The following is a 16,541-nucleotide window of genomic DNA, read 5'->3' on the forward strand; positions in this document are numbered from 1 at the left end:
AATATCTCGTAAAACTTGAACCATTACATTACATACTTTCGTCGCACCTACGATTCGGACCGATTGAAATGAGCACGGAATAGTGTTACCATCCGGACAGTCCGGGATATCGTGGACAACCTGTGGACCTTTTTTTTTCTTGTACGATGCATTCGTACTCATATACACCTCCAATATCCAATAGAGGTAAGTCATCTAGGTTGCTTTCGTCACTCCCACCCAAGTCTCCCTAGTCGCTAACTGTAACTGATTTAGAACCGGCATGCACTGCACATTATTCTTCGCATTACAAAATGACATACGCATGCGTCAGGAATTTCTGTTCGAACAAACCTCACCTGCTGTCCGGATCAGCGATTTTAAAAAGGTGGCAACACTAGCACGGAATTTTTTATTACTTATTCTGTGACGAAACTGAATTTTAGTCTTTTAAATTGAGATACCTAAATAAGGGGACGGCGAGAATTTTTTTTTGCCCCGGGTGGCTGACACCCACGCTACGCCACTGTATATAACGTTTATATTTTTAGTTTTTAGAAGAAGAAAATTTAAAAATAAGGTATAGTCTATTTAAAAAGCTATTATTGTTAATCAATATTTAAGCAATAAAAGTTTACGAAATACTAAAGCTGAAGATTTCTACACAGTTAATGCATAATTCTATAATATAATCTATATTATGAATAGAGGGGTCGAAGTCGTGGGCCGAGCAAGAGAATCGCCTTATATTATAAAAGAATGAATTTTTAGAAAGATAGAAAAGTTCGTATTAACACCTCAAGAGGTTGAAAAGAATTAAACGTAGCAGTTGTCAACAAAGCTGTCAGAATAAACATATCTTTTCCATCTTTATTACTTTACAAATATTAATTACCTGTCATGAGGCACCAGACCTTTCTCCCAACCTACGGTTATCATTAAATTAACAACTATGTCTACTGGAATTAAATCTGCAATCTTTTCTCCGTGGACTAACATAGTCCTCAAAATTCCTTTCATTGCCTAAAAATACACAAGTACATATTACTGTATTTTCAAAAACTTACATAAGTATATTTAAATGTAAATAACTTACCGCTGCGATTAGACCATTAGCGCCATTTAAACTATCGTTCCATCCCTAAATGAACGAATAATAATTGAAATAATGTGTACAGTACGTTTTATTCATTTATAACATCAGTAATACTTACAGGAAGTGGTTCTTTCCAACTCGAACTTACGATGGATGGTCTAACAATAACAATAGGCAAATCCCTATAACTGGTATTTAATAAATTTTCTGCAATAGCTTTTGTTAATGTGTAAGTATTTGGTCGTCCCTCGAGGAGTTTCGGAGCAATTTTTTCCATAAAATCATCGTTTTCTAAACTAAAATGCAAGAAAAAATGTATTTTGCAATTAGAGCATTCAGAGAATCAGGCGTGTGCATGTATTATACTCCAGAGAGAATATTATATCTATGAAACTTAAATTATGTTATAATTTCAAACTATCTAGTACACAGACACATAGCTTACTCTAAAACATTCTTGTATGCTTGATAGCTTCGTGAAAGTGGGTATATTCTTTCATCTAATTCGTCTCTCTCACAGTTGCAATAAGCAGTTGATACATGAACAAAAGACTGAAATTATTTTAAAATATTTATTACGGTATTTTCCATTTTAAAACAATAAATCGAAATTATTAAATTATCAAAAATCATTAAATAATTTATATTACATTTTTAATATAATGAAAATGTAATATAAAGTAATTACCACTAAATTCTTCATAAGACGACAAACATCGGCCACATTTTTCGTCGATTGTACGTTATTACTGAAAGATTTACTGTAAAAACTTGATTAATAAGAAAATAATCTTATATTTTATTTAATGAAATTATTAAAAGTACAGAAAATTTACCGAAATGGTTCTTCGAACTTAACAGATGCTGCAACATGAAATACCACCGAAACATCTTTCGTTACCAAATCTATATCTGAAGGGGACATTCCTAAATTATCTTGTAATATATTTCCTTCAATGCAACAGACTCTATTTAAGATATCGGGTATATTACGTTTCACTTCGTCGAAAAGCTTTGTAAAGAAAAATATAAATTAAAAAATCTTCAGAATACGACATATTTTTAATTTATGTGCATTATTTTAATTTTTTTTCTTTCTTTTTACAACACATAGAACCATAAGCAATTAACTGTGAAACCGCAATTTTCAGGAAATGGGATTTGAAAATTGGACTAACCAAACATTTGCTATTTTATCGTTTGGAATTTTACATATCTGCTAATGGTCCCAAATTGAACGTGATGAATATAATAGGAATACTCTATTAATGAAAAATGCAAAATTTATAGTTAGTTACTTATGGTTCCTAATCCACGAAATAAACTAATAAAAAAAAAATGACTATTGATCGGGTTTCTCCTATCTGTGAAAAATAACTATTTCGTACACGGGAGAAACCCGAGTAATCAATGTATAATTCATTATTTATTTATCTCTGACTTTATTGTTCCTCATAATATATAGAGGACTTTCTTTCATTTCTTATAATCTTTAATTATAATCTTTAATCTTTAATCGCAAAAGACATTGTGGACACTGTTATTAGCAAATTGTAGCTTGTAACAGGCAAAAATAACCATTTAGCATCAAATTTTGCAATAACACTCCTTTATTAGTCTTGAAAATTGTTTCAATGTAGTACAGGTTTCTATTAATACATGGTATTGGCTTGTTTTGTGTATTAAAACATCTAATTTTCTGAAAAAAATTATCACATTATTATAAATTACTTTAAAAATGATTCATAATAGATGGATATTCTATCAATAATTTCTAAAATAAACATTAATATCTATGAAAATGTATTAAAAACGTTTATCTTTAAAATTTCATTGACAGAGATCCGTAATAGTAATTCCTGCTACCAGTCATTAAATGTTAAGATGACGAAATGCAGTTGTAAAGAAATTATTGTAGTTTTATAACTTTATTTTGAATATATTGACTTTTACTTTTATAATGACTATACGAATTTTAATGACTATAATGGCAATACGAATTTTTATCAAAACTTTATCAAAATTTTATCTGACAATCTGCAACTTATTCTTTACATTATACTGATTTAATTGAAGCGAAGCTTCTTCTATGAGGATTGGTTACAGAATTGTATTTGTTCTCAAAATTTAATGAATCGATTTTGATAAAACTTTGCTATTTTCCATTAATTGAGAAGAGGAATCCAGAAATGTAATTTGGGTCTATTTAAATGTAAAAAATTCAGCAATGAACCGCTTAACGTTCCCGGCAACAGTTAAAATTCTGGAGGCACTATCTGTTACGTTATATCATTTTTGAAAATCTGTTTACATTTTTAATTATTATAAGACTGCAAAAAGCTTAATTATGAAGGTAGGGATGGATTTTATAAAAAAAAATTATAAATGCTAATATCAAGTATCACACACAATCGCAGTACGCACAATCTCCTAGTTTTAGATCATAACCAATCTATGACATACAACCTATCCCAGATTCGTGAATAATCAAAATAGTGATATTGGCAGAATAAAATGGGATGAGTAGAATGAACAATGATTCCATTCTCTTTATCTTATTATGTGGTGAATCGGATTTTTTGTTTGTTTGTTACATTTCATTCGACTTAATTATGTAAGTCAGTTAAAGAAAACTGTACAGTAATAATAATTTAATGCATTTTATTCAATGTAGTTATTAAATTAAAGAGAAAAAAATTCAAAAATAAAACATCTGGTTGGATTAACAGAATATGAAATAAATCATGCGTATATTTTGTAAATGCTCCTGGACCTTTTTCAAGTAACTTGATCGTGAAGGTCATTTTACATATCTTGGCCGGGAGCGTTGCGTTATCTTGAAAGAGATCAAGTTGAATTTCAAAAATATATATGCCCTATCAAATTTTATTATGGAAAAAATAATATATAATAATTTACCATCCAGTATTCCTTTCTCCTCGCGTTTTTAAATCTAAATTCTTAATGAAATACTATGTATGAAATTATTTATTAAGATTAAACTTTAATTTCCAATTCGTTTACTAATTGAGGCTACAGATTGCCACATGTTTATATTAATGCTTTGAACGTCTAAGATGAATATGATTCTAAGAATTATTCTACGAAACGAAAATAAAATCAATAAACAATTCTGTATTGATAATTTAAATATTTAAAATACAGAATTAAAATTTCTGAGAAATATGAATTTTAATCGCATTCAAACTTAAATCTATTTTTCCTCTCCAATGAAGGTTAGTTTTTTAGATGATTTATAAGCTATATAGAGCACCTACGGTATTAATTGTCTATTTATTTATGTAATTATATCAGCCATGATAATTTCCTATTATATAATAAGAGAAGAATAATAAGAGAAGCTGTTAAAACTACCCAATATCAAATATGAAAATATCAATTGAATAGTACCAGATCCTTTTACTTACGCTATTTGATAAGTTATATGTTTACTTTTTAATACAGAATTATATATTTAATATTTAGAAACTTTATTAATTTTATTTTTTAGTATAAGTTTGTGCCTTGCATCGTATACACTTACTAAACTTATCGAATGCCTTTTTGTTCAGTAAATTTATTGAAGGTTTACGAAATAGAGGAAATGCTTTTCTATTTAAAAATTAAATTTGAATTTACACTTTTTAATGAGTATTTCTAATAAATCAGAGTTAATTACTTAATTAAATAAGTCAAATTCAATTACTTAAGCAAGTTTATTTATCGTCAATTATAATTGTTTAAAATGTCATTATTAAATAAAATCTTATCTTGATGACTACAATAGGTTTATTGAACAAAAAAGCGTGTTAAATATTGTTTAAAACAAATACTTATTTCAAAATACGAAGACTGACATTAATTAACACTGTAACAAATTCCGCTGTGACGCGACAAACGCATTGAGGTTAGTGCCACATATTTCTCNCGTAGAAACTAAAGAGAAAATAATTGAATTTGCTTCACGTGTTTTACAAATGCCCGATATTAAAATCGGTAGGGCAATGAGAGTTGGAAAGAAAAAAGCTAATTCCCCAAGACTGATTATTTGTACTTTTGTTGATTATTATGAAAAAATGTACTTTAAGAAACGAGTTTTGGAGTTAAAACCGGATGGTGTCTATGTAAATGATGATTTCTCTCCCAGAGTGAGAAATATTAATTCTTTATTTATATTTAAATTTTAATCTCTTACATTCTGCAAATTTAAAGTTCTGTTTATAGAATTTAAAGTATTATAAATATAAAATTATATATTTATACATGTAAATATATACATATATAAATATTTATTATATAAATAAATAATAAATATACAAATAAATTCAAATTTAGTATTCCGGAAACAATAATAATATAAAGATTATTACATACGTTATAAATGTCAAACCTAATAATAATAAAATGTCAAACTTACCTTTAACGCAGTCAAGTCAAACAATGATAAACATTCACAATTAAAGAAGAGATTCGCTTTCTCCTCCACCTTATTTACTTTCCCAGTGACGTCACCAAAGTTGTCCTACTTAAAATTTAGAAAATAAAAAATCGGTATTTTAAGCTTTTATACTAGGAACGACTGTACGTTTATTGTCTTTTTATTTTAAAAAATACTCACTTTTCCTACAAAACCAGTAGCTCCCGTAACGAATATTTCACGATTTCGATAAAATTCAGGAATATCCATAATTTTTATTTCTAATATCAAAATAATTACATAAATATCAACTTGAATACTTCTTCTAATTATGTAAAAAGTTAAGAACCTCTTTTATATTGATTTTTCGATTAATATTTTATCGATTAACTGATTCGACCAAATCTACTATGATGATGGAATCATGTGATCGTTTGTTGTAAATATGGCTATTCGATTTGATTGGTTCCGCCTTTTGTATATGAGAGAAAATTGTCAAGTGACGTTCTTCGCATAAATCTATAGAAGTAAATAAAAAGTTAAATAATGTGGCCTTGAATTCCTTTCCTGTTGAATGCTTGACAGAGAATTTTTAACAAAGATAATTTTGCAATAAGATTAATCGACAAAAGTTTGGCGTCAAATATTATCTTTTATCCCTTTAAATTTAATATCTTCGATACACATTAATTAAAGAATATACACGTGAAAAGACTTCCTCGTCGATTTTCAGAACACAGTTTCTTAAATTTAAAATCATCAAAATTACATAAAATATTATAAAAATACAGTAATACCTCGACTTACGCTACCCCGACTTACGCGATTTTCAAATCTCGTCGATTCGTCTTTTGTTTGAACGCCACGCAACTCTTGATTACTCACTCCCCCACACTATTGTTCAGCTTACTTGTTCGAACGTGTCGTGCAGAAATCGACACATAGCTACAATTTATTTTGTGTTATTTATTTCTGTGTTTGTTATATCTACGGAGACTCGAGAGACTCTATGTGGTGATTTCTTGTAACCGTGAACGAATCAAAAGACGAGATAAGATTAACGAGAACATTTATTAGCTTACATACAACCGGCTTGGATTTTACACAAATTGCGAAATTATACCCCAACTTACACGAATTCGACTTACGCGGTTATCGCTCGGTCCCACCTATCGCGTAAGTTCGGGGTATTACTGTATTGCAAAGTTAATTTAGTTCCAGTTAATATTTTCGTCTGTAATTATAAGATTAAGATGAATTTTAATATAATTTAACCTGGTTAAACGATAAAAATATTATTATTTTAAGCATTCGCAATTAATGTTCTAATTAACTTAACTTTTCCTTAAATCGTGAAACATAAAGTCATAAATTATATAAATATTCAAAACTTCAGATACAATAAATAGCTATAAATATAATAAATGATTTAGATCACAATCTGATATATTTTTAACGTACAAACATAAAATCAAGGACGTCAACAAATTAATTTAGACACGATTGTCAAGCGTATGTTTAACACGCCCGAAAACATAACACTTTTATAATAAAATATGATATAAATCATGTGTAACTTACCGGAGAGAAGAGCTACTAACCTATAATGTTTAAATTGACAATTCGTAAAAGATTCTTGTTATTAAAATCAAAAGTCAAGAGAATTCAAAACTTTTGACGTAATCAACTTTATTAAAAATACTCTCCAATATATATTCTCGGAGCCAATTAAAATATAATAATTTATATGATTGTGTAACGTTATAACACGATTGTAAAATCGAAAACTCTGTTTGATACGATTTTCCCCTTTAATTAATTCAATCACGTGATGAAAAAACTTTCGCGAGCCTTTTCTTGGAAAAATATGTTAAGAATTAGTTTATTTAGTCATAAATGTGTTAACGATATTTTAAAAATACGGTAACACACTTTCTTTCTTACAGTTCTTTTCATTATTTTTTAATTGTTTTTATGTTAAGTAATATCCGTCTCTTATTTCTGATATAATGCTTCCAATTATTTAAATAAAAGTAATTATATTTTGTACGAAATTTCAATATTTCACGATAAACAAACAAATTTTAATGAAATTATGTAATTTATAATTCAAACAGAAACGAAAATAGAATTCTTTATTTATATTTAGCCATGATAATTTCCTNGTTAAAAAATTTGGATGAAGGTTTGGCTGACTTAGATATTAGATTAGAAACATTAGAAAAATTGGTTGATAAAAACTGTAGTTTAAGTGATCAAAGTAATGTTACGAAAAAGTTTAATGATATTACTCGCGAACTTGATTTTTTGGATAGTCAACGACGAATAAATAATGTTGTCATTTCCGGTTTGGAGGAGATTCGGGATGAATCTTCCGTAGAAACTAAAGAGAAAATAATTGAATTTGCTTCACGTGTTTTACAAATGCCCGATATTAAAATCGGTAGGGCAATGAGAGTTGGAAAGAAAAAAGCTAATTCCCCAAGACTGATTATTTGTACTTTTGTTGATTATTATGAAAAAATGTACTTTAAGAAACGAGTTTTGGAGTTAAAACCGGATGGTGTCTATGTAAATGATGATTTCTCTCCCAGAGTGAGAAATATTAATTCTTTATTTATATTTAAATTTTAATCTCTTACATTCTGCAAATTTAAAGTTCTGTTTATAGAATTTAAAGTATTATAAATATAAAATTATATATTTATACATGTAAATATATACATATATAAATATTTATTATATAAATAAATAATAAATATACAAATAAATTCAAATTTAGTATTCCGGAAACAATAATAATATAAAGATTATTACATACGTTATAAATGTCAAACCTAATAATAATAAAATGTCAAACTTACCTTTAACGCAGTCAAGTCAAACAATGATAAACATTCACAATTAAAGAAGAGATTCGCTTTCTCCTCCACCTTATTTACTTTCCCAGTGACGTCACCAAAGTTGTCCTACTTAAAATTTAGAAAATAAAAAATCGGTATTTTAAGCTTTTATACTAGGAACGACTGTACGTTTATTGTCTTTGTTTATGTTTGATCTTTAATTTTATGAGCTTTAATTTTTTTACTTAAAAATTAGCTACATAATGATTCAAAATTGTCTATTTTGGAAGAGGGGAGAGATTACTTTAGAAATTTTAAAATATTAATCTGTTAATATAATTAATATCGACTAGGAATTTTGTTACTTAATAAGAAATAATTATTTACTTTTTCGATAAAAAATTAATACAGTATAGTCTAAACCGGTTTTACAGTATATTTATACTTTTTCATTCGTACGTCTTTATCTGTTCGATGAATAACTTATAAGCTTTTTAAGACATAAAATTGAAATTTTCGTGATTTTTCTTCGACATCAAGTTTTATCAAGGTTAACAGACACTCAGAATCCCTATACAAAATGAAACATAAATAAATAAACTTGAGAAACTTTAAATATTACAAATATTTTTCAATTAAAGTTTGGATATTCCTAATATTAACGAGTTTTATTTTTGTGCTTATTTATCACAAGGTATGTTTATTGTTTCAAGTTATTAGCTGTGATCAATACATTTTTAAAAAACTATTTTGAGGAAAAACGCATACAAGCATAGCTTTATACACTACTTTAAAACTACTTTAAAATATATTATTAAATAAACGACAAGTGTAATAAAATTATTATTACATATATTTCATCTTGGTTTCATCTAAACCAATTATAATCGATTTATTATTTTTTTTTTCTTTTACTACATAGCCTAGATTTTTCTTTTTTATTCATCTATTAAAAAGGATATTCTCATTTGCAACTTCACATTTCCTTTAACTATAAAATTCTTTAATATTTGATTATATAAATAAACTAATTTTATAAAAATGGTTGAAGTTTATTAAGCAAAGTAAGTATAAAATTAATGTTATTATAATACTGTATATATTTAAAGGAAGCACATAAAGCAAAAAGTGTGTAAAATTTTTTTATAGATTTATTTTGTGAATAACTAAATTTTCTATCGCTTCTTAGTTTTTAAAATAATTCAAAAACAAATTATTATTATTATTATAATTTTAAAAATTAAGTCTCATTCGTTATCTCGAACAATTTCAGCAAATTATTCTTTTAATTATTTATTTTTTTATAATTATTTAATAAAATAATATTACATAAAATTAAAAAGCTTCAAACTTTATTTGTTCCTTGAGTAATTTCACATTGCATCACTTTTTAAGTCAGGGTAAACTATTGTCTGAAGCGATCGAACTTCAGTTTTAAACAGATTTCAGCGATGTATCAAGGTAAAAAAAATTATCTAATCTACGATTCTGTAAATAATATAAGTTAATTAATTTTAATTAATTATACTTCAATTTCTTACTTACAAACTCTATATAGACAATTAATATAATAAAAATGTGATTAATTTAAAAATCAAATATAACACGTCGTTTAAGAATATGCGATTTTGTATTTTAAATAATGCAACTTGCATGACTATTTCTTTTGTTCCTATTTTATTTATAGAATTTTTTTTATTATTCTAATTTAAAAATTAAATGAAATACTTACCTTTTGGTTTATAATGATAAAAATTAATAAATAATTTTTTTAAAAAAAGTTTAGAATGGGTTATATCTGTGTACATTGTAACATATTATAAATTTGGTTTTACATTTTTATTATATATTAAAAGTTAAATGTCAGATATAAATGCAAATTCGTAAATTAAAAAACAACTTTATTACCTTACAATTGGTTTTGTAGTTATAGTTTAAACAACATATCGAAATCAGTAACGTAAGCAGTCAAACCACGTTTTTTTTTCATGTACAAAATAAAGTAAAACAATGTAAAAGAATAGCTTTAAACATTCAGAGATTTAACTAATAAAATATTATTCTCAAAAATTCACTAAATAATCTAATTTATTTGCCATAAAACTGTAATAATTATGCTTTCCAGATAAATAGATATCTCTCCTAATTACTTAACTAAATAAATTAGTCATTAAATGAATTTTTTAACTAAGAAGAAGTCAAAACTTTGCAACAAATAATTAAAATTATACTATTGTAAATAAAACGAGGTGTACATTTAAACAAATTTCGAATTTTTAACTTCCTTTAAACGTTTTTTCCTGGATATTTATTTAACTAGATATTATTTACAACAATAATTATCTAAATCTTTACCACTGTTTAATATCACTACATGAATAGCATGATAAGAATTATAATGCATCATTTACTTAAATTAATTTTACAAACTTTATATTTTTATTTTTGAAGTTTAATTTCGTAAATTTAATGTATACGGAAATATAGGCCTATATTTATATATAACGTGTTATTTATATATAACTATATATAAATATAACTATGTTAGTTAAACATGTAAAAGTAAAGAATAATTAACTAAAATAAAAGTAAAGAAATTAGAGAAAGTAAAGAAATTAAAAGCCCAATAAAAAATTATTAAGTTTTTAATTTAATGGATATTATCTATCCATTAATATTTTCTTCGAAAACTTTAATGTATCATGAAAATCAATATTCAATTTTATTTTATCATCGAAAAATACTATTAAATACGTGATAAATGCTCACAAAAACCCGATGTATAATTAACAGAACGTTCCATAATAACTATCTGAATAATAATTTATATTAACAGTTGAATCGGAAAAAATATTGGTTTTTCATTTTTTGTAAAGCCATATACTGTATTTCTAACATCACTAATTACGAATAAAATTAATTTCTTCTCCAATTATTTGTATTGAAAAATTAGACAGGTCAGATAATCAATCAATATATATTATAAAGGTAAGTGTACAATGTGCGTGCCGCTAAAACTCAAAAACTAGTCCCGATCCGTGTCAAGGAAGTTATATGGTGTGGTAGCCCTCTATCCCCCATCCATGAAGAAGGCTCCCTTTTTTACCTGAACGGCGTGCTGTTGAAGATGTAAGGACTGGAAGTTTCGTCCTCTAGAAATTTCTAGAACAGTCCAGAACATTCGAGAATCTTCGAGAGCATTCGGCAACATTCCAGNGCGATGTATCAAGGTAAAAAAAATTATCTAATCTACGATTCTGTAAATAATATAAGTTAATTAATTTTAATTAATTATACTTCAATTTCTTACTTACAAACTCTATATAGACAATTAATATAATAAAAATGTGATTAATTTAAAAATCAAATATAACACGTCGTTTAAGAATATGCGATTTTGTATTTTAAATAATGCAACTTGCATGACTATTTCTTTTGTTCCTATTTTATTTATAGAATTTTTTTTATTATTCTAATTTAAAAATTAAATGAAATACTTACCTTTTGGTTTATAATGATAAAAATTAATAAATAATTTTTTTAAAAAAAGTTTAGAATGGGTTATATCTGTGTACATTGTAACATATTATAAATTTGGTTTTACATTTTTATTATATATTAAAAGTTAAATGTCAGATATAAATGCAAATTCGTAAATTAAAAAACAACTTTATTACCTTACAATTGGTTTTGTAGTTATAGTTTAAACAACATATCGAAATCAGTAACGTAAGCAGTCAAACCACGTTTTTTTTTCATGTACAAAATAAAGTAAAACAATGTAAAAGAATAGCTTTAAACATTCAGAGATTTAACTAATAAAATATTATTCTCAAAAATTCACTAAATAGTCTAATTTATTTGCCATAAAACTGTAATAATTATGCTTTCCAGATAAATAGATATCTCTCCTAATTACTTAACTAAATAAATTAGTCATTAAATGAATTTTTTAACTAAGAAAAAGTCAAAACTTTGCAACAAATAATTAAAATTATACTATTGTAAATAAAACGAGGTGTACATTTAAACAAATTTCGAATTTTTAACTTCCTTTAAACGTTTTTTCCTGGATATTTATTTAACTAGATATTATTTACAACAATAATTATCTAAATCTTTACCACTGTTTAATATCACTACATGAATAGCATGATAAGAATTATAATGCATCATTTACTTAAATTAATTTTACAAACTTTATATTTTTATTTTTGAAGTTTAATTTCGTAAATTTAATGTATACGGAAATATAGGCCTATATTTATATATAACATGTTATTTATATATAACTATATATAAATATAACTATGTTAGTTAAACATGTAAAAGTAAAGAATAATTAACTAAAATAAAAGTAAAGAAATTAGAGAAAGTAAAGAAATTAAAAGCCCAATAAAAAATTATTAAGTTTTTAATTTAATGGATATTATCTATCCATTAATATTTTCTTCGAAAACTTTAATGTATCATGAAAATCAATATTCAATTTTATTTTATCATCGAAAAATACTATTAAATACGTGATAAATGCTCACAAAAACCCGATGTATAATTAACAGAACGTTCCGTAATAACTATCTGAATAATAATTTATATTAACAGTTGAATCGGAAAAAATATTGGTTTTTCATTTTTTGTAAAGCCATATACTGTATTTCTAACATCACTAACTACGAATAAAATTAATTTCTTCTCCAATTATTTGTATTGAAAAATTAGACAGGTCAGATAATCAATCAATATATATTATAAAGGTAAGTGTACAATGTGCGTGCCGCTAAAACTCAAAAACTAGTCCCGATCCGTGTCAAGGAAGTTATATGGTGTGGTAGCCCTCTATCCCCCATCCATGAAGAAGGCTCCCTTTTTTACCTGAACGGCGTGCTGTTGAAGATGTAAGGACTGGAAGTTTCGTCCTCTAGAAATTTCTAGAACAGTCCAGAACATTCGAGAATCTTCGAGAGCATTCGACAACATTCCAGAATGTTCCGTAATATTCTGGAACGTTCGGGAACATTCCGGAACATCCCAGATCATTGTGGAACATTCCAAAACACTCTCGAATGTTGTGGAAATGGTCCACAATGTTCATTGTGGACATTGTGGACCATTCGAAGCCTTTTTTTGTATGGGTGGGACTACCCATTGATGGGGGTATATAAAGCAAGATCCGTCGTGAGTTCGAACGTCATGACGAAGGGAAGAACCAAAAAAGAAGTGAAAATTCCGTTATTAAAAACGTTTAGAACGTTCGAAATTTTCGACAAACACTTCCAGTTATCCCCAATTCAACACCAGCAGACGAGATCAATGCATGCTTAAAAAAATCACATCTCTGGCCACACATACAAATACTGCGACTAACAAAAAATATGAGTTGAAATCTCGAAAGACGAAACAACAGCACATTTTGCTCAAAAACTTTTACAAATAGGCGAAGGCACATATCCCACTGACCAAAGGACCGACCTCATTGAACTCAACAGTGATTTTTGCAACATAGCTACTACTGAAAACAAACTCATCGACCAAATTTATCCAAACATTGTTCAAAACTATACCAATCCGGAGTGGCTATTTCAAAAGACAATTTTGGCAACTAAAAATAATATTGTCGACGATATCAACTTTAATATTCAAAAGAAAATTGCCGGTGAGGAGAGAATATACAAATCGATCGACACGATGGTAAACGTTGAAGAAAGTGTCAACTTCCCTACAGAATTTCTAAACTGTTTGCAAGTACCAGGAATGCCATTACACTGCCTTCGACTGAAAATTGGATCTCCGATCATACTACTCAGAAATCTGAACTCACCAAAACTATGTAATGGAACAAGGATGATCGTCAAACAGCTATAGAATAACATCATCGAAGCCGAACTTATGACTGGAAAGGACAAAGGACACACAGTGTTTATCCCCAAAATACCACTGATCTCTACTGAACTTCCATTCAAATTTAAAAGACTGCAATTTCCAATCAAATTAGCCTATAGTTTTACAATTAACAAAGCGCAAGGACACAATTTAAAACATTGCGGCATCAATCTCAAAGACTCCTGCTTCTCTCATGGTCAACTATACGTAGCTTGCTCTCGGATAGGAAATTTGAAAAATTTGTACATATATACCCCGAATAACAAAGTGAAAAATGTTGTTTATAAACAATAGTTAGAATATGTTTTCAATAACATTTTTTTACCTCTTATATTTTAAAGTTTATCCTTTTATTCCAACTACCACACAATCTCATACCAACTCCCTGAGAGAAGCCGGGTACCCCAACTAGTACCATGATAAGTAGCAGCTTCGAACTATAAGGATTCGGGTCTGAATCCTTTCCGATAGTTTGTGGCTGACAGGATTGGATTTTCTTCCGTTTTTCTTATCCCTAATTGGGCTGCAATTTAAAAAAACTGAAGACCTCTAAATCCTCTATTTTTTTCAAACTATACGTTTTGTACACCCACGTTTTGTAATTTTGCTTGGATATTAAAATTTCATATTTCATGAAACTCTCAGTATATACATACACCGTGTTTTGGTTTTTAACAAAAACATTTTTAAATGTAATTTTTTGACAATATATAATATAAAAATTTTTTGTAAAGTATTTCTTAGATTAACAACGGTGTTGATTGCCGATCGTGTATATGTATCAATTCGCTGCTGTAGCTAAGCAACGGGAATAGAATAAAAACTTCCAAAATTCGTCACGTCGTGTGACGTTTTTGTTCTTTTATAATCTCAAATTTCGTGCAAATATGTCGAAAATTTTAAATAGTTCGTAAGTGGAGTAAACATATCTCATAATTTTCTAATATATGTTTTCTGTATGGATTATGTTCTACTTCGTAACAAACAAGAAACTGTTCTCCTTCGCGTGTATAGATTACAGGCTAATTATGACTTGTAAATATGCATTTCTTATATCAAAAATTCAAATTATTATAATTACTACATTATTAATTGTAAATTGAATTCGTCTAGACTCATAATCGAGGCTGTCCAGAGGGGAAAGCTAGTGATTTCTTCTCGCTAGCCCGTAGTAGTTTCTACCCATATAAATTAATGCTACTTTTATTAACAAAAAAACAACAAATATATATATATTTGTTTTTTTCTGCGAAATCTGCAAAATGTTTATAAAATCTGCAATATATATATATTGCAGATTTTATAAACATTTTGCAGCTTTTTGGGCTGCAATTTAAAAAAATTGTAGACCTGTAAATTTCCACTGTCGTCCTTCAGTCTGTCTGCCTTTCCTAAATCTCCAGAACGGAGTTAGACAGATGAAATCCAAGATCAGATGTGAAAACCTTAAGGGCAGAAGTCCCGATTAACTGTATAATAACATCCGATGCAAACCTCAAGTTACGTTATTTCAATTCAAAACTTCCCTTGAAAGCAGTTAATAGATGAGTCTATTGTTAAAGGAAAAGTATAATGTACAGGGGCAAGATACTACAGTACTTATTTGCGGTTGAGAGCACATTTTAAATTAAATAAATTAAATATATGATTAAAAATTGCAGCTCGGATTTGTGATGATGTCACAATAAATAATATATTATTATTTATTGTGACATCATCGGAATAATATATTATTGCGTTAATACTATAACGCAAATTAAATAAATAAAATAATGACTACTTCCATACAAACGGTACAACAAATAAAATGTCACAAAATGTTTATATTTAACAATAAAAACGTTTATTGAAAATTTGAATTTTTTTATTACTTTTAATCTATTATAAACAAATTTAACACAGTTAATTGTGAAAAATTTGATAAAATCGCATAGCAACAGCAAATAAAGCAAAATTTTAAAAGAAATACTAAATTAATTAATTATAAAGAATTTACTTAACGTATCACATTTTATTGCACGAGTTAATAACCAGAAAGGAGTGACATGAAGTAATAAAAACCTGTTTTTTTATAACTTGTCGATCTTGAACTAATTTTTACCTTAGCCTATATATTCGTCTAAAGGGGACACTAAAATAATTTAATATCTAATGAAGTAACTTAATCTATTTCGTAAGTATCGTTCTGCAGATTTAAAAGAGGTCAATTATTATATAATATATACGGATTCAAATGGATAAGTTATATATTTGTTATCCTTTTTCAATGATTTATAACTTGTTTTTAAATCTGCAAATTCTTTTTAAATGCCTTTCAATATTT

General features: G+C 27.1%; 2 protein-coding genes across 2 annotated transcripts; one reads left to right on the plus strand and one right to left on the minus strand.

Annotated features, from left to right (window-relative positions):
* Positions 1–467: 467 nt before the first annotated feature.
* On the minus strand, positions 468–5,762 carry LOC111635822 (fatty acyl-CoA reductase 1-like). The gene is made up of 8 exons (XM_023380923.1): positions 5,694–5,762; positions 5,493–5,597; positions 1,912–2,099; positions 1,764–1,836; positions 1,521–1,627; positions 1,194–1,371; positions 1,076–1,120; positions 468–1,002 (listed from the first exon to the last, which is right to left on the minus strand). Exons 1-8 carry the CDS (start codon positions 5,760–5,762, stop codon positions 871–873), a joined length of 897 nt encoding a protein of 298 aa, XP_023236691.1. The 3' UTR covers positions 468–870.
* A 1,881-nt stretch (positions 5,763–7,643) lies between these two features.
* LOC111635806 lies at positions 7,644–8,126 on the plus strand. The gene has a single exon (XM_023380897.1). It carries the CDS (start codon positions 7,644–7,646, stop codon positions 8,124–8,126), a length of 483 nt encoding a protein of 160 aa, XP_023236665.1.
* Positions 8,127–16,541: the final 8,415 nt, after the last annotated feature.

The sequence above is a fragment of the Centruroides sculpturatus genome, unplaced genomic scaffold (genome assembly GCF_000671375.1).
Source record: "Centruroides sculpturatus isolate CEXI.00-Female unplaced genomic scaffold, Cexi_2.0 scaffold881, whole genome shotgun sequence".
Taxonomy (NCBI): domain Eukaryota; kingdom Metazoa; phylum Arthropoda; class Arachnida; order Scorpiones; family Buthidae; genus Centruroides; species Centruroides sculpturatus.